This window comes from Panulirus ornatus, chromosome 1 (assembly GCF_036320965.1).
Source record: "Panulirus ornatus isolate Po-2019 chromosome 1, ASM3632096v1, whole genome shotgun sequence".
Lineage (NCBI taxonomy): Eukaryota > Metazoa > Arthropoda > Malacostraca > Decapoda > Palinuridae > Panulirus > Panulirus ornatus.
Window position 1 is genome coordinate 9,782,262 of NC_092224.1, and position 27,618 is coordinate 9,809,879.

The 27,618-nt window shown below is 46.6% G+C and overlaps 1 protein-coding gene across 1 annotated transcript in view; it reads right to left on the bottom strand.

Moving 5' to 3' along the window:
- Positions 1–27,618, bottom strand: part of Stacl (SH3 and cysteine-rich domain-containing protein) — an 898,939-nt gene that overhangs the window by 306,774 nt on the left and 564,547 nt on the right. Inside the window, exon 9 of the mRNA XM_071674332.1 lies at positions 13,908–14,047. Within this exon, the coding sequence (XP_071530433.1) occupies positions 13,908–14,047 (140 nt within the window). The remainder of the gene's footprint in view (positions 1–13,907; positions 14,048–27,618) is intronic.

Consider the following 27,618-nt stretch of genomic DNA (forward strand, 5'->3'; position numbering starts at 1 on the left):
AACACCTAGAGTAAAGCTGAACATAACATACAATGTTCGTTCTGCTACAGGACATGATTAGAGCAGTTACGGGTATGATGGAATGTGAGGAGTGGTTATACCTACTGGTGCCAGCCCTGCATACTGGCGAGAGTCATGTACTGTGGTGTCCCTCATACTGGCTAGAGCCATATACGTTGGCACCCTACATACTGAGCGAAGCCATATGCAGTCAATCAAAGCATAAAGTCCTGAGCCGTGTATACAGTAACTGGAACCATATTACGTGGAATACTGCTATACCCTTATACATTTATCCTTAACATTTTTAGTGGCTCGTCATTTATAGTAATTACGAACTATATAAAACCAACGGCAAAAGGGTATGCAGGATACACCCAGGTATACAAAGTGGTATATACAAAAGGGTCGCACAGAGTCATTGTTCATATGCATCCAAAAGCCTGCTTGTATGTTCTGCAAGCAGAGGTCTACAGCAGATCATTCAGCAGGCTAGTATCAGTTTAGCCTTTTCTCTAATCATGTCCTGTACATTCCAGACAATATGTTAAAAATAGACTTGTTAGTAAAACAGCATAATGAAAATATCACTTGGATAAGCAAACTTCCATTTCCACAGGAAATCTTACAAAACGAAGAATGATAAAAAAATATATACATGTCCTTTTCTTCCATTAAAGAAAATAAGTCAAGGCAGCATTTCAGTTCTCAAAAACAAATCTGAAAGAAGAGGAACAGGAAGAAGAGTTTTAACACACGTACCGTCTGGGGTCCAAAAAGAAACAAACAGATACATAAACAGCAAAAGAGGGAGACGGCCAAGTGGAAGATGCTTCAGAGAGGCAACCAAGGAGAGAGCTACAGAGCGAGGGAGGCCAGGGGTAGGCACAGCTACAGGGAAGGCCAGCTACAGTGGGGGAGAGGAGCCACTTACTGTGAGGGATAGCTAAGGGAAGAACCAGTTACAGGGACGTCCAAGTACAGGGGGTGCCAGCTGCAGAGGAACCAACTACAAGGAGGGCCAGGGAAAGGGAGGGGCAGCTACAGAGAGGATCAGGTACACCGAAGGGCCAGCTATAGCGAGGATCAGCTACAGGGAAGGCCAGCTACAAGAAAGGCCAGCTACAGGGAAGACCAGCTACAGGAAGGGTCAGCTATAGAGAAGGCCAGCTTCAGGGAGGGCTAGGTACAGGGAGGGCCACTAACAGACACAGTAAAAGCTTGCTGTCGCGTTTTATAACGGGTTCTCCACCGTGTGTCGCTTTTGTCCCGGCGCGTTAAGCCTTGACTGCTGAACCGCACGGTCTGAAGCACGGGTGAGAGGTGGACCTCGGTGTGTGAGGTGGATAGCAGGGTGTCACGAGGAATGGGATCATGACACCAGCGGAGGATAAGGGAAGAAGATCAAGCAGCAGCAGCAACGTGGGAGAATGATATAAGGTAACAGTGAAGGGCAGAAGAGTTATAAGGTGAAGAGGATGGAAAGTATGACAAGAGCATATAAGAGGAAAATATGACGTATGTAGAGGAGGGGAAATATGAGGATTTGAAGATGAGAAAGGGTAGTCATTGGTAGAATGTTTACGTTGAACTGCGTGGGTTCTGTGGTTGATAACTGAAGGGAAGGAGTTCGTGTAACTGGGAGGTGTGCAAGAGAAAGCAGCGCCAGAGCCTAAAAATGGCAGAATGAGAGATGAGGTAAGAGTATCGATGAACTTCAGAGAAATCAAGAAAAGGTTCAGAAAAGAGGTATATCATGCAAGTATAGCAAAATGTCAAGAGGAGAGAAGCTGACAAGGGTGTTGAGGAAGGGGAGAGAGGAGGGGGGTATGAACAGTGTTTAAAAGGGGGAAGTATGACAAAGCTGTAGGGCAGGGAAAGTATGACAACAATGACACCAGGGGAAATGCGAGAGTAAAAGAGAGGGAATGTAACAACAATACGGAAGAAGAAAATCATGTCGATAATGTAGGACAAGAGAAGCATAATACTATAGGGCAGGGTATATATGACACCACCATAGAGCAGGGTATGTATGACAACAGTGAATGGCAGGGGATATATGACACACTGCGGGGCAGGGGATATAAGAATGACAACATTGTAAGGCAAGGAATATATGACTGACATGACTGAAGGGTGGGGGAATATATGACAACACTGTTAGGTGTGATAAATGTGATAGAAATGTAGGGTACAAGTTATGGCAGGGGAAATACGATGCAATTTACGGCAGGGAAAAGCGTAAGTACTGGGAGGGGAACGTGACACTGGAAGGGAAGTACGATACAGTAGAGGGTGTCTGTAGTGTGACAATGTGGGGCGGTTGAAGGGTTACACAGAGAAATCGTGACACAAGAAAAAGCAGGAAAAGTGCGACACAATGTTGTGTAGAGAAAATTGTAACACAGGGTGGGGTAGGGAAAGTGTAAAACGGAGTAGGGGAGGAACAAAGTGTGACACAGTGTCAGACCAGGAAAAGTGTGACAATGTGGGATGAGAAAAGTAGCAGTACGAGACTTAGGGGGTGAGAACAATGTGGGGTATGAGTATGAAAGAAGTGTGGGATAAGGGATGCGACGACGGTCTAAGAGAACGGTGTGACACGTGCATGACAACAATGTGGGACAGTGTGTGACAACAGTGTAGGGCAGGAGACGTGACAACAGTATACCAGCAGGGTAGGAACTGTGACATCACCGGACCAGCAGGAGATGAAGTATGACAACGGTGGAGAACCTTCCTATATACGACAAGGCTGATGCTTAATGAGGGAACCTGGACTCTCGGTCACTCTCTGAGGGCGACAAGCAGTGCACATCCCTAAGCAACCATCCAAGCAGGATGTGCTGGCCTTCATGAGTTAATATGGCCACTGTAGGACGCCCCATTACGTCAGATATCTAATCACATATCGCTGATAGTCATCTGGCAGTAACTTGCGACAACATTTGTCTGATCCAGTAGAAGGGGCGCTGGGGTGGCCACGGGCGACCCTGGGGGAGGGCGCTACAGTGCCAGGCAGTGACCGAGAATGCCAGGTTCATGGGAAGAGAGGAAGGGCTGGGGGGGGGGGAGAGCCAGGGAAGCTGTGGAGGACTATACTGGAGGGGTGAGACTGGGGGTTGGGGTGAAGGGCAGGGGGGAGGGACACGCACAGTAACATCAACTCAATTACCTGAAAGTCACCTGTGGCGGCGCCCTGGGTAAAGAGTCACACTTTAGAATGACAAGAGCACAGGGTCGACGCCCGCCCGCCCGCCAGGCAGGCAGGGAGAGAGAGAGAGAGAGAGAAGGGGGCGGGTTGGGGGGTTAGAGTTTAACAGAAGAGTTGAAGCTATAGTTACATATCACACGGGGCGGCAAGTTCACTGGATCACAGGGTAGAAAAAGGGGGAGAATAACATCATATACATCACACTGGGGTGGGGTTAGGAGACCTGATGGGGGAGAAGGGGAGACGAAAGGGTCTGGCTGGTGGCAGACGACGGTACTGGAGCAACGGTAGTGACACACACACACACCCATCACACACTCAACCACCACACACACACACACCTCACGTAACTAGATACGTCTATACCCCCGACGCCTTTGTAGGTCCCCGTGTATATGTGTATGTCTCTAGGACAAGAGTTCACCGAGGATTACAACGAGAAGGGACGGGTTTACTGGGTAATGAAAGAACCTGGTAAGCATCCGGGATTTTTGTTGTTGTTACACGAGACGGAAAGGCAACTAAATGTCCCAATAAAGGCTATATATATATATATATATATATATATATATATATATATATATATATATATATATATATATATATATATATATATATCCTCGTGTACGTATTTAGGTTGTGGTAATGAGAATATTCTGACAGGGAGAACCAATCAGGGTGTGCTGAAGTGGCGCAGACATATGATTAGGGCGAGTGAAGAGAGACTGACAAAGAGGATCTGCGTCAGAAAAGGTGGAAGGAAAATGGAGGAGGAGACCTTGAAGACAGAAACATGGAGCAATAGAAGGTACGAGGTATCTGGGCCTGAGAACTGAGGGCGGGAGGTGCGAGTTGGATAGAATGACCTGGAGCAATGCGGTATACGGGGGGCGAAGTGCCATTAATGGGCTAGACCATGGCATATGAAGCAATCGAGGTAAGCTTTCGAGTAGGCTATGGAACCATGATGTGGATGGAAGCCTCCGGTTCTGCCTGGCAGCTACAGACTGGTCGTGTGCAAACGAGGTCGTCATTCAAGTGCTTCAAACGCCACCTCGCTAAAGCAGGATTAGGCACCAGGTACACGCAAGCGACGGCTTCATCAGCACACAACCAGTCTGTCTGTACCTCTCAAGTATAGTGTACCGAAACCAGAGCCTACCCCATAGCCACGCTCCACACACTTCTCCACTGCTTACCTTGACCACTTCATACACCCAGGTTCGGCCCTTTATCAGAACAAAGTCCTCCATATACAACATAATTTTAAATTTTCTTCCATCACATGCTTCTTGCCCAGATATCTCAAAGCATCCTTTAGTCCATATTTCTGCCTCCTTGGTCTTTCCCTCGGCTCCTGATACACATATGCCCAAACCAGTTGAACACACCCTGATCGACCTCCTAAATCAGACTACGCTCACAACCAGTGACAGTGCCATTTCTCATCGCCTCACGCCACACATCATCAACAGGCCAGGCAGTTCATCTCCAACACAGCCACCCTCTTCCTTTCCTTTAAATTCAAGGCCCAAAGCTCGCATCCATACTGTAATTTCAAGCATAAAATCTTTACCCTTACAGACAATGACCTTACCTTCCATAGGCTCCTTATCGGACCTAAGACATAACTCCTCTATTCTGATCAGGGACTCACCTCAGCTGCCATGGTTCGGCCAGATCAACTTCCAGGCGCCTCAGTCACCCCATTTCCTTCAGGTCCTCCCCATTTCAACTCAAATTCAAAACGTCCTACGTCAACTACCTATTGCACATCACTACCTTACTTCTGTTCTCATTAACTTTCTACTTTTTTCTTCTAAAGACACTCCCAAACTCCGTCACTAGCCTCTAATATTTCTCTGTAAGAGTTCACCATTACCACCGTGACATTCGTAAATAGCTGCTGATTTACCTACCAACCCCCCTTCTCACCTCTAGCGCAGTGCATACCCGCTCCTCGCCCTTACCACCAAGTCTATACGCAGATTAACCAACGATAGTGATATCTCACACATACCTGATGTAGAACCACCTTTACAGAAACTACTCATCCTCACACATGCCCTCCTCTCTCCCAATAAAAAAACCATCAGTGCATCCTGTACCTTTCCATTTATCCTGTTGCATTCGTGTATCAGTAGCATCTAACATAAATCAATTCTCTCAACCCGATCATAAGCTTTCTCCAGAACCATAAACGCCATACACAAGTCATTCTCTCTCTCTCCAAGTATTTCCGGCAATCATTCTTGGAAGCAAACACCTGGTGTACACATTCTTGATCTCTCCTGAAACCAAATCGCTTCTTCCTCGTCAGCTGCTCTAACACCACCCTTTCATTCATTGACCTACTGAATATCTTACTAGGTTTATTCAACTGAAATATAAATCTGTAATTCGAAAATTGTTTTTGTCCCCCAAGCTTCATGTACTACGTCAGTCCTTTAGGCTACTCCTCTTAGGCAAAGCACATATCAAACAGCCTTACTATCGTCACCAACATCGTTATCCCCATTCTTGACAAACTCGCCTGTAGCTTCATTCACTCCCGACGCTTTACCAAACTTCATCATACGCAAGGTTTTCACCACCTCCTCTCTTTAAGCCAAAACATTCGTCATGATTTCCTCACTCTGTATGTCATGTCATCCCAAACACATCATATCTGTCTCCCTGTCCTCTAACAAATTCAGTAGTCCTCAAAATGTTCATTTCATCCTTCACGTTTCTTTTGCCTGTCACCACTTCTTTATCTGCTTTCCTTACACTATTCACCTCCTTCCCAAATATGTCATTTCCCTGAAGTTCATCAACACTTTCTCTCTTTATCTCTTTTTGACCACTATTTCATCTCGCATACCTTTCTCGACCGCCTGCCACTTTCTCGCGTAATACTCCCAATCACTTATAGTCCTTCCCTGAATGCACTAGCCTCACATTTCTATTTTTTGTGTCACTAGCGATTCAACTTCCTCATTACACCAATCACTACCGTTTCTCATATGTCCACATCCATCTTCCGCATGCCACACTCTTCATCTTTACATCGCACTGGTTCCCTAAATACCTTCCACTGCTACCACTCACCTAGTCTCATTTACTCTCACTCTCTGCTATTCTTCACTCAGTCATTATCGTCATTTCTTCACATACGCAAAATTCCCAAGCTCACGCACTCTCAACACTTTTTTCACTTGCATATCATTTCTTTCGCTAAACTCAACACCAACTTTCACTCTCGCCTTCACCAAAAAATGATTGGACACTCCAGCTGCCGACCGTTCTCAGCACATTCACATCCAACAACCTCTCCTTTCTACATCTGACACTCAACACACACTCCATTACCACCCTTCGACCCATAAACCTACTCGTCCACGTATACTTATGTAAGCTCTTTTTATACCACGTATCTCTGATCTTTCCTTTTTTCAGCAACTTAAACTTTTTCCGTTTCCATTTACGCCAGGGATCCTATACCTGTAAGTCATATCCTCTACTGCCACATCACCTACGCTTGCATTTAGATCCCCTTGCGCCGAGATACAATCCCTTACACACACACACACACACACACACACACACACACACACACATACACGCAAAGGAAAAAAACACAAAATGAATTCCTTTCTATTTTACTCCTCACAATATCAGATGCATAACTATCGACACCCACCCACCTCCCGTAGTCTGCTCGCATCATAAACCACATCAATTCAAATGTCACTTCCCTGCAGGCTTCACCACAATTTCCCGACTTAGTTCTCATCAGAAGAGCAAACTTTTCCTGCGCTCTTGTCCTCTCATTACCCCCGGACTTGACTCGCTAAGCATTCCACATCCACTCCATCCCACCTCATCCCCCTGTCTCGCTCAGACATAGCACCCTGTCTCTCGCATATCTCCCTCCTGTGTTACAACCACATACACCGAGACATAACTCATCCTGAGCCTTAAAGAAAGAATCCATGTTGAGCTTTACGAGTGATTATACAGGAGGGGAGGACTACTAAGCATCCTCTACCGCGCCTCTCTGTCCAGGATGACGAAACGCAGAAGATACGTGTCTAATCTAATCTATCTATCTGCCTACCTATAGATATACATCTATCTATCTATCTATCATTAGAATTATCATTGGTAATAGCAGTCATAACTGTTATAATTATAAGTCACCTCTCGTCAAGCCAGAGCTGGGTCATACAGACATACGAGTCCCTTCCATCTCCCCCTGTCATGCTATATCAAAGTGACGGCAGCAGTTCCGGGTCACACAGGTGACCATCTGCATATTTATAGACTAATTCTCTATCATCTTCTGACCTTTACCCATTACAAACAACATTCTAGATTTTTTTCTTTATATTTCAGGCACAGTTATCATACTGCCGATCAAATATCATCATCAGACTCTCAATTTTCATACGTTTTAATCACGCAATATCGAAGCAAGATTACATTAATTTATGTGCCATTGATCAAAATTACATTTTCTTCATTAAAGTCAAATCCAAGTAGTTCTCGTGTTATCAAAATGGTTGTTACTACTGATGTGAGAGAACTGGCTCCTACTTCCCTGTTACTACTGACGTGGGAGAACTGGCTCCTACTTCCCTGTTACTACTGACGTGGGAGAACTGGCTCCTACTTCCCTGTTACTACTGACGTGGGAGAACTGGCTCCTACTTCCCTGTTACTACTGACGTGGGAGAACTGGCTCCTACTTCCCTGTTACTACTGACGTGGGAGAACTGGGTCCTACTTCCCTGTTACTACTGACGTGGGAGAACTGGGTCCTACTTCCCTGTTACTACTGACGTGGGAGAACTGGCTCCTACTTCCCTGTTACTACTGACGTGGGAGAACTGGCTCCTACTTCCCTGTTACTACTGACGTGGGAGAACTTGTACAAACGTTATATTGCCGTAGTCCGTCTCCCTGATCTAGTGGTGTCCATCCATCTAGAATTTCCATCACACCATTTGTATGTGTTGTATTTCAAATTTCACTGTCATTCCCTCCATCGTCTTCCCTCCCCTATCCATCATCCTCTCTGTCATCAACCCCTCCCTATCTATCACTCTTTATGTCTTTTTCCTTCCCTGTCTATCACTGTGTTTTCTTCCCTCCCTATCTATCAGTCTGTGTCGTCTTCCTCACCTATCCACCACTCTCTCTCTCTGTCGTCTTTCCTCTCTATCCACCACTCTCTCTGTCGTCTTCCTCACCTATCCACCACTAAAGTCTTCCTCCCCTATCCACACTTCTATCATCTTCCTCTCTCTCTCTCTCTCTCTCTCTCTCTCTCTCTCTCTCTCTCTCTCTCTCGTCTTTCCTCCTATCCACCTCAATCTCTGTCGTCATCCCCTCCATCCACCACCCTCTCTGTCGTCTTCTCTCCCTATCCACCACTCTCTCTGACGTCTTCCCTCCCTATCCACCACTCTCTCTCTTCGTATTCCCTCCGAAAATACCAATACCATCGTCTCAGTCCCTCCTTCCACTCTTCTGCCTTCCTGTTTTAAAGGGAATTATTTCCCCAAGATTTCTGTCATCGTCTTCGGCCATTAAACTCTACGAGATTAGATTCTTCAGCCATACAAGTCTCTTGATCCCCTCAGTACGCAGGAACGACCCTGGAGGACGACAATACGACCCTCAAGCACGACGATAAGACGCTGTCGTACGACGATAAGACGCTGTCTTACGACGATAAGACGCTGTCGTACGACGATACGACCTTTGGATATGATAGCCCGACCTCTGACCCAAAAACCTAGAGGGTCCAGTCAGAGACCAGGGCATCATGCCCAAGGGTCGTACAGTCTTATTCATTAGTGACTATGTCGCGTTCAAGTATCGTACCGTCGCGGTCAAGGGTCGTACCACATTGTTCAAGGGTCGTACCAAAATGTTCAAGGGTCGTACAGTCATGTTCAAAGAGTCCAGAGGAACTTTGTTCGACTGTTCAGAAGTCTTTCATTTCCTTCTTCCTGGAATCATAGTTCGCTCTGGCGGGTCCCTCTCTCTCCTCGGGCGTCCGTCACCTACGCTGGGTGAATGGACAGAACGCCATCTACAGTGCGACACCAAGACTTAAACGCTAACGAATGACGGAGCGAAGTGTGTGTGTGTGTGTGTGTGTGTGTGTGTGTGTGTGTGTATGTGTCACTACCGTTGTTCCAGCCCCTTTCATGCAAAAGAATCCAATCATCACACATTTATAAATATATATACAATTAAAAAAAAAAGGATGTGAACGGGTGTGAGGTGAACATCATCCATGACACGAGTGAACACAGACAGACCTGAACGCACTTGAACACAGATGAACACACTTGGAAGGTAAACACACTATCAATACCTTAGTTTGAAAAACACCTCCAAACCTTTTTGAGACATGTGTAATCTAATGGTCACAGTGATATAGACAACGATTTTGACTGTTCCATAACAACGGAAACTTTGTCACCATCAAACAACACCAAACAGAAAAAAAAATGACACGATGGTTGAAAAAAAAAAGTCCTCTTTTAAAGAGGCCTTTTTCTTTTTTAGATACTACCATAACTTTTTAAGGAGCCCCTACTATCTTTTTAAGGAGCCCCTTAACCTTTAAAGGACTCCCTTAACATTGCAAGGACACCCTTAATTACTGAATGACTATCCTTTTACGGATTTCCCTAACTTTTTAAGTACTCCCCTTAACTTTCTAAGGGGTTTACATATGCCTGGTTTAAGATAAGGGATTGTACTGTTAGCACCTGATGCTGCCTGGAGGCTTCATGGACGGAATACTGGTCATCATGATGGGAAATCACAACCTTATGACATTTAGCTGTATCTAGGGGAGGAAGAGCGCAGTGTGAAGCGAGCAGAGGCCAGGAAGGGCGTGAGGTCAGGCGGGTATGAGGAGATTGGGACACGATGGGGCAGAAGGACGTTAGAGGAAGGTAGGAGTAGGTCAGGGCAGACAAGAGGTCTGGAAGCTCGAGGAACTAAGACGAGAGGTGTTCTTGAGGACATGGAAGCGGCGGAAACTGATGGCAGCAAGAAGGTACGAGGCCAGGGGAGTGTGAAGACTAGCGAATCAAGGCAAAGATGAATGAATGCAAGTGTCTGATGGGTAGGGGAGTTCAGAGGGTAGGGGTGGGGAGGAATTTGAGGAGAGATAAGGGTTTCAAGGCTTTGAGCGGAAGGGGGTCTTAAGACGGAGGGGCCGAAGGGTAGGAGGGGAAGGGTCTTAGGAAAGAAAGACAAGTGAAGGAGTAGGTTCGGAGGATCGGCGGTGTACGAGTAGGGAAGGGCCGAGAGCGAGAAGGGAGAGCCAGTGGTCAGCCAGAGGTTTTGAGGGAAGGGAGAATCTGAGACGAATGAAGCTGTCTGAGGAGAGGAAGACATGACGAGGGAACTATCGGGGGGAAGGGGGTTAAGAGGAGCACGAGGCTCTGTGAAGAGGAGATGGGAGGGGCGTCGAGTCCAGTCGCAGGGCAAGGGTGTGAGGAGAGGCGTGTGCCGGATGTATACAGAGAACGAGGTCATGAGGTAGTGATCTTCGGCAAGACTGGATGGCTAGTGACTGGAGACGCAGTCGGCTAGGGAAGGATCTAAGACCAGGAGAGGTAACCTAGACTGCGAGGGCGGGGTGAGGGCGGTGGGGTATGAGGATTCGAGAGCGAGTACATGGAACCATTGGAGGTCTGCCGACAGATGGGAGTGTAAGGGAAGATGCAATGGTCTGAGGAGATGGAACACGGTGGCAGAAGAGGGGGATACGTTAAGTAACGAGGGCACAGCACGTAGTGCGAAGGTAGAAGAATGGGATGTAAGAGGAGAAGAGGGGGTTGGAAGTCCGCAGAATGGCTCCGAGGGTAAGAGAGGAGGTAAAAGGAGAGGGAGAGGGGACTGTGTAGATCAAGGAGGTAGGGCGGGAGCAGGAAATGAAGTGCAAGGGTGTGTGTGTGAGTGAGAGAGAGAGAGAGAGAGAGAGAGAGAGAGAGAGAGAGAGAGAGAGAGAGAGAGAGAGAGAGAGAGAGGATGGAGATGGAACACAAGGGAAAAAGAGGGTGTACGAGGGAAGGAGAAAAAGGTCTAGGAGCACGAGAGAACTGTATCAGGAAAGAAGAAAACAAAAATCGACAAAATGTTACAAGAATAAGGGAAATGTAAATTTTGGGGACAGGCAAAAGGGTGCGCCAGAAGACTGAGGGGAGGCGTGAGGGGAGGAAAGGTGTCTAGGGGCAAGGAAGGTGTCTGACGACAGAAAGGGCGTATGAGGGCAAAGAAAGTGTTTAAGGGCAGGAAAAAAAAGTCTAAGGGCAGAAACGTTAGCTGAGGGCAGGAAAGGTGTCTGAGGTAAAAAGAAAAAAAAAAAAAGGTATTTGAAAGCGGGGAAAGAGTCTGGTGCCCGAAAAGGTGTCTGAGGGCAAGAAAGGTGTTTGAGAGCAGATACGGTGATGAGGAGAGGTAAGGTGTCTGAGGGTAGGTAAGGGGTGTGGGAGGATGAGGGAGGTGTGGAGACAGTGAGGAACTCGAGGCGTGTGTGCGAGACCTGTGACTGTGGGAAGGTTGTGTTCCCAGCATGATGAGCCTCCACTCTAGGCCTCCTCGTCTCTCACCTCGACCCTCCTCATATTCCATATGACCAACATCAACATGACGGTACACTGAGGGGCGTCTAGGCACAACACAGACACAAACGTTAACGTAGACCTGCACATGTAATGCTGTTGATTGAACCATCATCTTACGAAGACCCCAAGACAATATAATATCAAACTTTGGCTCATGGAATTCATGTATTATGGGTGATAGATCAATGACTATAGCTTTACTCTATACTCTGCTAACGTGACTTGAATTCAGATATACTATACAAGTGACAGATCATAATACAGGTACAGTATAGACTACACGTATACACATAATCCCTTACTCTTTAAGTGAAACACCTGTAGATGGAGTCCAGGACACCATACATTAGGTCAGAACACGAAGCAATGGTAACTTACTCTCTCCCGGCTGCCTTCACAAAGTCATTAACAGGGAGAAAAATCATTATTGATACACAGATATACTACCCAGGTCATCTCAACCTCTGGTGTCAAGTGTCAGGTCAAGCCGTGTCAGGCTCACAAAGCTGCATGGGACAGAATGTCACAAGATGTTACAGATTTCATGATGACACTCTGCCTGTCCTAACATGGGCCGACACTGCCTGACCTAACATGGGCTGACACTGCCTGACCTAACATGGGCTGACACTGCCTGACCTAACAGTGGCTGACACTCAGCAGTGTTCCTCAGTGACGCAACAGCTGTGTCAGGTTACAGATTCCTAAGGCCGTGGTGTCATGGTGTCACAGATGGCTACAAATACATAGTTTCAAAAGAGTCACACATGGTCAAAGTGGGTCAAAAGGTCACAGGGGGTCACGGTATTGCGCAACGAAACAAAATTGTTATAATGTGTTACAGAACCATTATGTGACATGAGGTCACATGAGGTCACATTGTCGCGTCACAAAAGCCATTAGCACGTAGTAGCCATATGACACCCCAAGGCTTTACAAGGTCACACATGGCATTGAAAGGAACGATGTGACACCACAAAATAGTGACACGAGATGTCTCAAGGTCACAAGACCAATAAAACATCTTACAAGGTCACACCAGGCTCTGGACTGCCATGATGACTCATGAGCATCATAGTCAGAGTCGGTGGGTTGGAAGGCGTCCATTAATGGGGTCATAAGGTCACACAAGGTTAAAGTCACACTCGGCCAAATAGAAAAGGTCGTTAGATAACGCAAGGTCACAGCTGTGTCGTGTGGTCACCTCAAACTTCAGGAATGTTTGGAGGTCACACTGAACCACAAGTGTTACGCTGTCACATCATACCATTAGTGTGATGTGAGGTCACACTATGCCATGATTGCGTAATGAGGTCACACTGGACAACAACAGTTACGTTAGGTCACATCACACCATTAGTGTGATGTGAGGTCACACTATACCATGAGGTCACACAATGGCTCACACCAAGCCATACGTGTGTCTTCAGGTCATACCACACCGTAAGTACGTTTTGAGGTCACACCATGCCATGTATCCTTACGTCACACTATGCCATGTATCTATACGGTCACACTATGACATAAGTGTGTCTTAAGGTCACACCATGACGTCAGAGTGTCCTTAAGTCACACCATACCATAAATGTGACGTGGTCACACAATGACCGAAGCGTGTCAGACGGTCACACTATAAGTGTGCCGAAAGCTCACACCATGTCATAAGTGTGCCACAGGGTCACCATCATGCCATAGGTGTGTGGTGGGGTCATATCCTGCCATAGGTGAGTCGTAGGGTAACACCATGACATAGGTGTGTTGCGAGGTCGCACCATGCTATAGGTGTGTCGTGGGGTCACATCATGCCATAGGTGTGTCGTGGGGTCACACCATGACACGGGTGTGTCGCGGGGTCACACCATGCCATAGGTGTGTCGTGAGGTCACACCATGCCATGAGGCTGGCTATATGACGGTGAAGGAGAGAGAGAGAGAGAGAGAGAGAGAGAGAGAGAGAGAGAGAGAGAGAGAGAGAGAGAGAGAGAGAGAGAGAGAGACCGCCACAGGAGGGCGTCACACATCTAGCCACAAAAGGCGGCGGGAAAGACTTACTTGCTACTACTGGGATCCGAGGTCTTTAGGGACTTGAAAGCCTTCATCCACTTGGTCTTCATGCTGCCTCCACTTGAGTTAGACATCTTCCTCTCTCGGCCCTCTGCCCCTCCCCCGTCCTTAGACGCAAACAACTCTTTCTGTGGAGAAAAACGAAGCGTCAGGGTTAGCAGGTGGGGCAAACATGGCTGCTGAAGAGACGGAACACCACAGAATGTTAAACTCTCTTGATACATAAAGGTTTGATGTATGAAGGATTGATGCAAGAAGGTTTGAGACAGGAGATTTGATACAATAAGTTTTGATGAGAGAAGGTCTGGTGTAAGAATGATTGATGCAACAAGGTCTGACGCAGGAAGATGCGATACCAGAAGGTTTGATACAAGATTTGATACCAGGAGGTTTGATACAAGATTTGATACCAGGAGGTTTGATACAAGATTTGATACCAGGAGGTTTGATACAAGATTTGATACCAAGAGGTTTGAGATAAGAAGATTTGATACCATGAGGTTTGATACAAGATTTGATATCAGGAGGTTTAACGCAAACAGGTTTGATACTACAGGGTTTCATACAAAGAAGGTCTGTAATGAGACGGTGTCATAACAGAGTTTGATATAAGAGGAAAGGTTTGTTGAGGAACGGGTGTCAAAGAAATCATTAAGAGGGATTTACAGTGAAAACACTACATACAATTACCGTCCATAAACAGTATTCATTTGTGAGGTCTGTCTACACAAGGTTACCTTCCTCCACCATTGGTGTGGAGGTAATTCAGTATCTATAACATAAACTGGTTTGGAGAAAAAAAAGAAAAAAGACAAAAAGAATCTCCATCCAGACACTAAAAGCGAGAGTTGTGAAAAGTTTTCGAGGGTCAGGAGAAGTTGTATGAAACCTTCGGAACTTTCTGATGCCCTCTTGATGGTTTTTACCTCCAGTAATTTAAAGAGACGTTGACAACGTCACAGTATCAAAAGTCGTTCCAGGAAATGAAAAGTTACGAAGACAAATTCCCTCTTAAGACGGACGAGTCGACAGACCTCTGGCAAGGGGATGCGAATTGAAACCGAAGATTGAAAAGGCATTTCTTTTTGGGTGTGTGTGCGTATATAAAACGAAAAGCGATGTCATAAGAATATGAGATTGTTCTGAGAGTAAGTCACCTTGCAAGTGTGTATAATGACAGAGACTGTTGCTTTTGTTTGAGATTAAACCTCCCGACAACTCAGGAGGTGGAGGCCCCATGCTCTAGGGCGGCCCGCCGGTGGTGAGGGACCTAAGCACTGGGCCTACGGGGTTGGGCCTGTTATCCCACAAGGAACCCGCGAGAGCCAGGCTCCCTCTCAATGGCAGAGTCGAAAGGGCTTGGCGTGGCGAGAGACTCCCATCACTTCATTACGTGTTTCAGACGTCATAAAGTCGCGGGATATCTCCCACTCCATCTCTGGAGACGTCTGAGACGTGGCGTAATGTCCGGGGGTCATAGCCCGAGACCCCCTCCTGACCTGGGTGTCTGGAGGATCTGTCCTAACCTGTACCTAAGATGGTGCGTCCGGTAGAAAGAAAATACATGACGAGGAAGGCTATGTGTCGAGACCGCGGGCTCACATCTCTTCAGGAGTGTCAGAAGATCGAGTGAAGCAGCAGGAATCTAGCCTTGAACCTCCGTACGACCCATGACGGGACGACCCTTGACCTACCCATGAGCACGACGATACGACCCCTAGAGTACGAAGACAAGACCCATTTGTACGACGATGCGACCCACGAGTACGACGATAAGACCCTTGAGCACGATGATACGACCCTCGAGAAGGACGATACGACGCGCGAGTACGACGATACGACCCGGGAGTACGACGATACGACCCGCAAGTACGACAGGAGGACCCACTGACCATAACGATTAAGATCCTTGAGTGCGACGGTACTTTCCCTGGGTATGAGAGCCTAGCTTTTGACCTGACCCTTAAAGGTCACCATACCCCCAGCATCCTCACTATCCCTAGCCTCTATACAATTCCCAACTCCACCTCCCCCATCAATACCACCCTACTTTAACACCCCCCACGCCCCATCCCTAACCCCACCTCACCTCAACCACCCACGCCCTCTCACACTTCCCATCACCTTCATCCCCCTCAGCGTCACCAGCCCCTACCCCTGCCTCATCAACAGGCCGTGCTCCCTCACCACCACCCTGCCCCATGACCAGCCCTTACCCCTCACCAACCACTGTCCCCTCACCGCCACCCCCCATCCCCTGACCACCACCCAGACTAATCCCTTCACCCAGATATAAGTCTTATAGGAAAAGACTCAGGGAATTACAATCATTCTCGCTAGAAAAACGCAGACACCGAGACCACCCGATAAAAGTGTTCACTATGCTAAATAATTTCCATATCACCAGATTTTTCTTTTCCTAGACCGAGACTGAATGGCGAAAAATAACGGTACGAAGGTAAAAGGAAGGGCAGGTAATAGACATTGAGACAAGTTTTCTCTTCACATATAGGACGGTGGAGCCCTGGAATAACTTACCTCCCGAAGAAGTAAACATCTTTTAAATCGAGGCTAGACAAATATTTCGCCGACATCTCTTATCAGTAAGGAAAGCATGCGCTCATTAATTATGCTTGGCTTTTTGTCAGAATCCAGCCGCAGAGCAAATGTTATCAGACAGATAGGAAACTTTCTCCAGTCCACACTTTTCTATCCAATTTCCACGCCAGTATCAGACCACAACAGTCCATGGGACTTTTTTTTTTTTTTTTTTCAGATCCTTTTCCTGCAGCAGTTGAGCCGAGGGGAGAGATGGGTGGGGAGGTACCTTCTGCTTTCGTATCCCGTTTCTATATACACATGACAGCTAGAGACCGAGTGTGAACGAATGTGGCCTTTGTTGTCTTTTCCTAGCGCTACCTCGCGCACGTGCGGGGGGGATTTCATGTGTGGTGGGGTGGCGACGGAAATGGATCAAGGCAGCAAGTATGAACATGTACATGTGTATATGTCTGTGTATGTATATGTAAGTATACGTTGAAATGTATAGGTATGTGCATGTGTGGGCGTTTATGTACATACATGTGTATGTGGGTGGGATGGGCTATTCTTTCGTCTGTTTCCTTGCGCTACCTCGCTAACGCGGGAGACAGCGACAAAGTATAATGAAAAAAATAATAATGATAATATGTTCTCACGAGTCCATGGGGAAATGAAACACGATAAGTTCCCAAGTGCACTTTCGTGTCATAATCACATAATTCACCCGTTTACCAAATGGCGTCCTAGCTAAGTCCCTTCCTCACGGCCACCCTTACTATCACCCCGCACGATCATCATGCCCTACCCCCGCACCTCCCTCATCCTTATCAAGGACGCCCTGAAGGACACACCCATACACCTCACCGCTGGAACTGTGGGAACGACGCCAACCTTAGCATCACAAAAAAACAAAAAAATCCCCTGACATCACCGCTCATCAGGACATCACCAACAGCCTCCAGGCGTGGAGTACTGCAACGACGTCACTATGAATCACACCAAGACGGTGATGGTGCACATCTAACCTGGGGGGCAAACAACATCCTGCCCCCTCGACATCACACCGGGTCCACCATCTGAGCTCAGGAACGTCTCTACCATCTCCATCCTACCCACGCTCACCTACGCCCTCCCCACCCTGGTCCTCCTCACTAACAGTTACACAGAGGGACCAGCTGGATGGCGTGAAAAGAACACAATGAATCACCCTAGGCCCGTCTTACACCACCTACCGAGAGGGCCCCATCATTGCTGAACCTGTTCTTCCCCCTCCGGCCAACACCGGCAGCTGGTGTGTTGATGAGAAGGCTTTTTCGCCTGAGAGGTGAAGGCTGTGAGAGCTGGACCACCACTGTGGCCTGTGTGCTGCCCACACACCCATCACGACTTCCCTCACTAAGGTGGGGGGAAGAGTGGCGTAGCACGGGGTAGTCTTTGTCACTACCTGATTAATAACAATAAATTTGTTAGGATTTGCCTTGACTGCGTGATTCTAGTCAGGTGGGAACCAGCAGAAATAAAAGACCAGAGCATTGTCCCGGAATTAATGGACCACAACTGGATAACAATCGTGGAACGGTCGTTATGTGAGTAGTTTTTCGTCTGCCAATTTACTCTATAATAAACGTTTTATTACCAATGATGATCTTTATGGAAATAAACGTCATATTGGAAGTAGTTATTTACTAATCTCATTCTCTAGACTGTAAATGTTGTGGTGCATTTGTTTACCAAATCCCGTTGCTTGTTTAATACGACAACAATAATCCTTGTATGTTTCTCCTTACATTTTGATATACTTTCAGTATTACAAAACAATTTCTAATTAATGTCAAGTATACTATAACAGGTGATGTTAAATCCTATTAACACATTTTAAACGTTTATAATTACATGTCACTTAGTCAATGGTAATATTGGCGACAGTCATCCCTTGGTCACGATGAAACATTGCTTCCCCAACTCACCGAAAGAGGGAACCACAAGCAGTGGTGGAGGCGGGGTAGGTAGGGGTAAGACCCTTAGAGTGTAACCACACCAAAGCACAGACAGACAGCAATAAGAACAGTTTTACACCTATCACTGTGGACGTCGTACACAACAACCCATGAACAAATGCAGAGCTAGCCAGTAAAGGCTTCGTTTTCTTCAGTGGTACGTCAACTACTGTACTGTACTCCATCCACGAGTGCCCATTCATCCCTTGATGATTAACTCATTATTACTAAATGCATAATGTATAAGCCATAATGTTTACACTGTATAACTTCCTGTATATCTGCCACTCCGACTATGTAAATGTCCCTCATTCATGTGTTTGCTCAAAGCATACGTATGAGTATGCAGCCCCACCTTGATCTCCAGCTCTTCTATGATCAATTAACTAGTTATGACCTCCCCAGTTCTGTAATGACTGTGAGTCTTTAAATGAATGGCTGCCTAAACTCAATAAACTGTATCATTATCATCATCATCATCATCATTATCATCATTACCATACCATTATCTTTGTCCTCCTAACTACCACCCTGCACCACTAACCATCACCATCCTCCTATCCCCATCACTATCCCCTTCCCTCTCACCACCACCTGTGCCCCAACATCACCATACCATGACCTCACCATCACCTGCTGATCCCTCACCATCACCCTTCACTCTCACCATCACCACCTGCCCCTTCACCATCACCTGCTGATACCTCAACATCACCACCTGACCCCTCACCATCACCAACTGCCCCCTCTCGCCATCACCAGCTGACCCCCTCACCACCACCAACTGACCCCTCACCATCACCACTTGCTCCCTCACCATCCCCCTGCACCCCTCACCATCACCTTACCCCTTATCACCATCACCACCTACCCCTCACCATCACCACCTACCCCTCACCATCACCACCTGCCCTTCACCATCACCACCTGCCCCTCACCATCACCACCTGCACCGTCACCATCCCCTAATCATCATGGTATCAAACCTCCAGGCAAGTAAAAATGATAAAAAAGAAGGCAGAAGTAGTGGGCCAGAGAGCGGGAGTCGCAGGATATAAGTGAGATGACTCGAGGGTGTTCACGAAGGCTACCCCTCAGAGAGGCGCCACTCTCCGGCCTTTGAAAGGATCAAGGAAAATCTCAAGTAATCTGAATCGTTTTAAGGAGCTCAGAGTACGTGAGTGCTGTTGGCAATCCTGGCTGTGCCTGTTGGTAATACTGGTTCCGCGGTGTTGCCCTCTGGGGGTTCTGGATATATTTCGCAAAGTCTCAGATTAAATCACCTTTTCATGCTCTCAGAGAGAAAGGTGAGGTAACAAAGAATATATACAGGAGAAACTTAGGTCGGTGTGGGGTTGATTAAGCAAAACTGACAATCCAGGTCGTAACAGGTCAACTGGGCAGGACCCCTTTTACAAACTCGATTGTCAAGCCACGTCACAAGAGATTGGCGGGGCAGAAACCTATATTACATGACCCAATCTGTCTGACATTACTGGATCACAGTGAGAGTGGCCATGGGACATATTCATGTTCTGATCATAAGGTCTTCTGATTGTACAAGATTCTATCATCTTGCTCTATAAACGACACCTAACTTTAACAGTGTGGCAAGCACTATTCCCATCAATGTAATGGTTCTCTTAGTTTTATGTTGAAACAAGGCACTATCTTCTGGACCACTCATATATATATATATATATATATATATATATATATATATATATATATATATATATATATATATATATAGTGTGAAATTATTATATATGTTTTAAAGGAAGAGAGTTTAAGGCCTAGTCCAATCCACGCCACTGTTTCTACACAATGTATGTATACAGTTGAGCGACTCTGTTTCTCAACTGCCTCGCGACTGTACCGAAGCTGGTTGGTTGGGCTCGAGGCCTATCAACTACCAGGGCCATTAAGGCCGTCAGCGTAAACTATATCCACCAACCGAAAAAAATCTTTAACACTTTCTTCAGGTGTTAACGATAATTCTACTAACCGAACGCACTCTCACTATGGATGTGGCCCATGTTTCGAAACACCCGGGATGCAACTGGTATACACCAGTGTAGACCAAGCTACACCGAAGACCTGGCGGGAATAACAATGATCAACTTGATGACGCTGGGTGAAGAAGTGAACGCTACAGTGGGTTAACATGACTGCATATTAACACCATACTAACAACTTGGTGCTAAATATAACATATAACGCGAAGGGAATGTATGGAGATTCGAACCCATTTGCCTTCACCTCTGTCTCCGAACACCAGACAATGTTCAATATTGGATTCGGTCACCGGCGTTGTGGTAAGTACGTTTCAAATACCCCTGGATTTGCATTCCCATCCATAATAACTTTACATTACTAAAACTATGATCAATTTTACAATACCATTACGCAAGTGTGTTTCTCCATTTTCAGTGCAACTTCTGTATCCCTGCGTTTAGTCTCGTCAGCAAAGCATCTCGAGGTGAACAACCTCGTCTGATCACTGACCGCTGCATCGTGACGTTGCCAAACGCTTCCACACAGAGAAACATTGTCCCTTGTTTCCCATTTTGGATGGAAGAGAGGAAACATACAAATTCCCGTCTCGCATCAGTTTGGTAACAGCTTCTCAGAAGGTCTGGACTGTTGCGAATCGTATGGGATACATGTCTCATCCTGTCTTGGAACAGTTTCGAAACAAAAGTATCTTTACATGAACAAGGGTTTACACTCGTGTTGCCCATCTCTAAACCATGTACGTATATCAATACTGTCTTTTGTCCTATGTATTTATAGACACACACACGGATCTAAGCCTAAACAAGATACCCATTTATATACCAGCCCCGAAGGCAGGATGACCATTTGGGTTGGTTGTAGGCCCACCGCCACACCAAGGATTCGAAGCCATGCAGGCCCGTGCTGACCCATGGTCAGTAACGCTAACCTTTAAGTCCTGAAATCCTATTTGTGACAACTCTTCGTGTGTTTTGGGGAGAGAGTTTTTACAGTCGTTTTGGAACGGACCTTAATCTTCCATATGTACCTTATCTTTCTTCTTACATGTATATACATACACTTACCCAAACCTCAGCCAGGTACCAGCTCTTGAGGGAAGGATGAACACATGGGCTCAATTCATTCTGCTGCTCATGCGTGCCCGTGCTAACTCATGGTCGGTATGGCTAACCACGAAGGCCCGTGTGTGTGTGTGTACAGATGTCAATAATTAACCAGAGCCACAAGGTTACAATGACGGGAAGGAAGAACAACCCAGGGAGTGCTAATCAATGGTGGTGTTATGTGTGACGTTTCCCCTCCCACCCCCCTGATGGATGGACCCCACCCTCTGCCGTCCCTCACCTCCTCAGATATCAACCCCAGAAAGGAAGACTCACTCAGCCAAGATTACCCTCCATGAAAGTGTCAAGACTTCGAGAGGATTGAATAGGAAATTTTGAGAATACCAAATAATCTCGATAACTATAGCATATTAATTTTGAGAATACCAAATAATCTTGATAACTATAGCATATTATTTTTTTCCCCCCTGCTATGGGCCTCCGTGGTGTAGCGGTTAATACTGCTGACCGTGACGCATTCAGGGCCGGCCTGGGGTCGAGCGCATAGGTTCGAATTCTGGGTGCAGCAGTCGGTCCACAACCAGCCCGAATGTTTCTCCTCGCTTAGGGTTTCGTCGATACATCTCCCAGTCATCTACACTACTTCCCTGTAAGTTCCGCCCATACACCTCTCTTATTTGTCTTTCACAAGCAACTTAGTCATCCTACCACTCAAAACCCTTTCTAACCTGCCCATCTATCACCTTACGCATGCCACATGCATCTTTCGCATATGCTAGCACTGCTTCCCTAAATACCTTCCGTCCTCACCCACTCCCCTTGCTTCGTTTACTCTCACCTTCACTTTTTGCCAGTTTACGATCAATCTCTCTTGGTATTTCTTCACACACGTTTCGTTTCCAACCTCACTTACTCTCACCACTCCCTTCTTACCCATAATGTTTCCTCTTTTCCGGGCACCTCCACAAATCCTCACCCTTGCCTCTACGAGCTAGTGATTAGACATTCCACCAGCTGCCCCTCTCAGTACATTCACATCCGTAAGTCTCTCATTTTCACGGTTATCAATTATGATGTAATCTCATAACGCCCGCTGACTATCTATCCTACTGTCGTACGCATACTTGTGCATATTCATGTTTTTAAACCAAGTATTCCCAACTACCAGTTCCTTTTCAGCGCACAATAATTCCACAAGCTGTTCACCACTTCCCTTCACATCACTGAGTACCCTATGCCCCCAGTCATACCCTCAACTACCACATTACTCTCTGCATTCAAATCACCCATCACTAATACCCGGTCTCTTGCATCAAAACTGCTGATACACTCACTCAGCTGCTTTCAAAACACTTGCCTCTCATGATCTTCTTATGGCCAGAAACATAAGCACTTAAAATCATCCATCTTTTACCATCCACTTTCAGTTTTGGCCAAGTCAGTCTACAGCTCTCTTCCTTACATTTTTTTTCACATACTCACACAACTCCTGCTTCAGCAGTAGTGCAACCCCTTCCTTCGCTCTTGTCCTTTCACCAGGTACCCCTGACTTCACTCTCAAGACTTTCTTTCCCTTTACCCTTGAGCTTTGCTTCATTCAGAACCAGGTTTCTTTCCTTATACATACTGTTTATCTTTCCTTTCTTCTCATATTGGTAACATCCACACATATTCAGGTACCTCATATATATATATATATATATATATATATGTTTTTCTTTCTTTCAAACTATTCGCCATTTCCCGCATTAGCGAGGTAGCATTAAGAACAGAGGACTGGGCCTCTGAGGGAATACCCTCACCTGGCCCAATTCTCTGTTCCTTCTTTTGGAAAATTGAAAAAAAAAACCGAGAGGGGAGGATTTCCAGCCCCCCGCTCCCTCCCCTTTTAGTCGCCTTCTACGACACGAAGGGAATACGTGGGAAGTATTCTTAATCCCCTATCCCCAGGGATAATATATATATGTATATACTTCCCACGTATTCCCTGCGTGTCGTAGAAGGCGACTAAAAGGGAAGGGAGCGGGTGGCTGGAAATCCTCCCCTCTCATTTTTTTTTTTTCCAAAAGAAGGAACAGAGAAGGGGGCCAAGTGAGGATAATCCCTCAGGGGCCCAGTCCTCTGTTCTTAACGCTACCTCGCTAATGCGGGAAATGGCGAATAGTATGAAAGAAAGAAAGATATATTTATGCAACAATCACCACTGGAAAGAGGAATTGTTGAACATATCTCTCCACGGAGAAGTGGAGGTTTTGCTGCACACACACACACACACACACACACACACACACACATATATATATATATATATATATATATATATATATATATATATATATATATATATATATATATATATATTTTTTTTTTTTTTTCATACTATTCGCCATTTCCTGCGTCAGCGAGGTAGCGTTAAGAATAGAGGACCGAGCCTTTGAAGGAATATCCTCACTTGACCCATTTCTCTATTCCTTCTTTGGAAAATTAAAAATGAGAGGGTAGGATTTCCAGCCCCACGCTTCTTCCACTTTTAGTCGCCTTCTATAGTACGCAGGGAATACGTGGAAAGTTTCGGTGTTTTTTTTTTCGGTTTCGGTGCACTATTACATGACAGCTAGAGACTGAGTGTGAACAAATGTGACCTTTGTTGTCTTTTCCTAGCGCTACCTCGCGCACATGAGGGGGAAGGGGGTTGTTATTTCATGTGTGGCGGGGTGGCGATGGGAATGAATAAAGGTAGACAGTATGAATTATGTATATGTGTATATATGTATATGTCTGTGTGTGTATATATATGTATACGTTGAGATGTATAGGTATGTACATTTGCGTGTGTGGACGTGTATGTATATACATGTGTATGTGAGTGGGTTGGGCCATTTCTTTCGTCTGTTTCCTTGCGCTACCTCGCTAACGCGGGAGACAGCGACCAAGCAAAGTAAATAAATATATATATATATATATATATATATATATATATATATATATATATATATATATATATATATATATATATTGCGTTAATGATGGCTTTGATTAGGGCATTCAGTCGCCCGCGCCGTCTGAAATATGGTTATGAAGTTATAAGGATGGAAACGAAATACAAACGTTGGCAACAGTGTTGTGAGCAGCAATAGTTCACAGAACATGAGAATAATGTCACGCCAGATGTGTAGTCAAGGCGAGGACCATCATCAAATCTAACATCAGATGTCGCCAAGGTTATCATTACATTGAAGACACAGCTTGAGATGATACATGGGACTTATGAGGAGTGAATAACATGTTTTTATATTCCTCGTTCAGCCTGCGAGAGATAGATGAATTTCACGCATCCATCTTTATTTCTTTTTTCTTTACGAAACAGCTGGGTAAACCAACTTTCCCCATCGTACCGGTATAAGATCAGAATGGGTCTTTAAGTCTACCTTTCTTCTATTATTTCCCTGCCAGTATATTCTTCCCCCACATGGTGCTCCTTCATAGCTATTTCCCTGCAGAGTGGGTGTGCTGGTGTGAGTGGTAGAGAAAGCAGCCTTCTGCTTCACTAGTAAGTCTGATCCGTGTCTCTGTATAGAATGAATTTGGGGTATTGCTCCCCTCCTCCAGCATATTCTCTCGTTATAGACCACCACGTCTTCTGTTATCGCTTCCCCAAGTACTCTCTCTCTCTCTCTCTCTCTCTCTCTCTCTCTCTCTCTCTCTCTCTCTCTCTCTCTCTCTATTCGTTCGAGGTTCAGATATAAGGAGGCTGAAGAGGTCGAGGCGTCTTTGTTGGGGAGAGAAAGCGTTCGTTAGTCTGGGGCAGAACTATTACTTTGGGAGAAAGGGGAGGTTTATCAGTGTGGGACAGGACGGGGATTTATAAATATGGGACAGAAGGGGGATTTATCAAAGTGAGACAGGAAGGGGATTCATTAGTGTGGTATAGAAAGCATTTTTATTTTTCAGCGTGGGACAGACAGGGGATTTATTATTGCGGGGCAGAAGGGACTTTATTAGTATGGGACGGAAGGGGATGTGTTACTGTGGGAAAGGTCGTCGAGTTATCCGTGTGGGACAGGAAGGGTCTGTATGTCGGTGAGAGAGGCTAGGGTGGCTGGTGATTTCCATAGAGGGGTATTCACAGATAGGGGGAGAAAGGGAGTGTTAGTCAGGGGGTATAAGAGGGCATAATTCAGTTAGACAGGAGATGATATTTTTCAAGGGAGTAGTAGTGGGCCCGTTAGCTCAGGTAGATGGTCTGTTAGTCCCAGGGAGAAGGGAGTGAGGGAGGGAGGGAGAGGGAGGGAGAGGGGAAGAGGAGGGTGCGTCGTAAGTCTGGGAAGATGAAGGGGGGTTCGTTAGTCTGCAGGAGACGAAGTAGTGTTTGTCAGAGAGAGAGAGAGAGAGAGAGAGAGAGAGAGAGAGAGAGAGAGAGAGAGAGAGAGGGGGGGTTGTTAGTTCGTTTGGTAAAGGAAGGGGTTTAGTGAGTCCATAGGGGAGGAGCGGGTGCGTTACTCTGGGTCATGGGGGGTGCGGGAGTGTGTGTTAGTCCGACAGACACAGACGTTCGTTAGTGTCGGGTGGAAGGAAGGAAGGAAGGAAGGGGGATTTGTTAGTCTGGCGGGAGGACGGCTTGTTAGCCTGGAGCAGACATGGGAGTTTGTTATCGCGAGTGAGAGAGAGAGAGAGAGAGAGAGAGAGAGAGAGAGAGAGAGAGAGAGAGAGAGAGAGAGAGAGAGAGAGAGAGAGAGAGAGAGAGAGAGAGGTTTGTTATCTGGGTGAGCGCTGGGGTCATTACAGGGGCCGGGGTTTCTTACTGGCAGGGGAGCTGGTAAAACACTATGCTCCCCCCACCTCCTACTCCCACGCACCAGACTCTAGCACCAGCCACCTGGCACCGCGCCATCTGCCAATTAAGCCACGGTAATTAGCCCCTCAGGATCAGAGTATTTTGACTGTCACGAGGTAGTTTCCCCAGACTGGGGGGGTCGAGGATGGTTGACCTGTGATGAAAGACGCTGCCAAAACTGAAGTAAAAAACCCTCCATGATGGAGGGGGGGGGAGAGCTAGGGAGGGGGAAGGGGGTAAATTTACTTCAAGGAGGACTCAAGGTCGTGATCCATCCTAGATGGAGGGTGACAGTGACACTCGGGTGGTGGCTGTGGTGCAAGGCTCAGGGTTGTGGTGTGGTGGAGGGAGAGACTGAGGCGGATGTTGGAGTAGGACTGGGGTGGTGCGTGAGAGGCAGGCGCTGTGTTGGAGGAGGACCTGGGACCGTGGTGGAGTAGTGGGTTGTGTCTTGAGAAGTGGTGGAGGGAGATGCTGACACTTGAGTGAGGGAGGAGGAATAATGAGAGGGAGGGAGATGCTCTGACACTTGGGTGGGGGAGGAGGAATATTGTGGTGGAGGGAGATTTGACGCATGGGGTGAGGGAGGAGGACTGCTGTTGGAGGTGGGGGGAGGACTGAAGACTTGGGACGCTGGTCGGAACAAACAGAATCAAACTGAGGTTCCCTTTGATGGACGCCTTCCATTGTGGAACGTAATGATGATGATTAGTAGCTACGTCATGAGAGAGAGAGAGAGAGAGAGAGAGAGAGAGAGAGAGAGAGAGAGAGAGAGAGAGAGAGAGAGAGAGAGAGAGAGAGAGAGAGAGAGAGACTGCACCTGTCGTTGTGCAGGACCGTCTCAGTATGCACACAGGAGGCACACAAGTGTGTATGGCGGCCATACGTATACAGAACCCGATTGTGGCTAAAGAACGCGAGGGACCGAGCTAAGGGAAGGTGGGAGGGGAGAAGCGGCTTACCCTGGGTTCATATGTGGGGAGAGAAGATGGAGGAAAAGGAGGGAACGAGGAGGAGAATAGGTGCAAGGGACGAACTTTAAGGCAAGATCCAAAGGGGGGGGGGAGGGGGGCAGAGAGATACAAGGGACATGGAGACGCAGGATGAGGTTGAACATAGATAAGGGGGCACACATATGCCGAAGGAGGCCATAGAGATACAGGGAGGGGTTGACCTACACGTCATATACTTAATTCACATCGCTATCTTACCCCAGTAAGTCCTGCGAGAACAGCTACATCAGA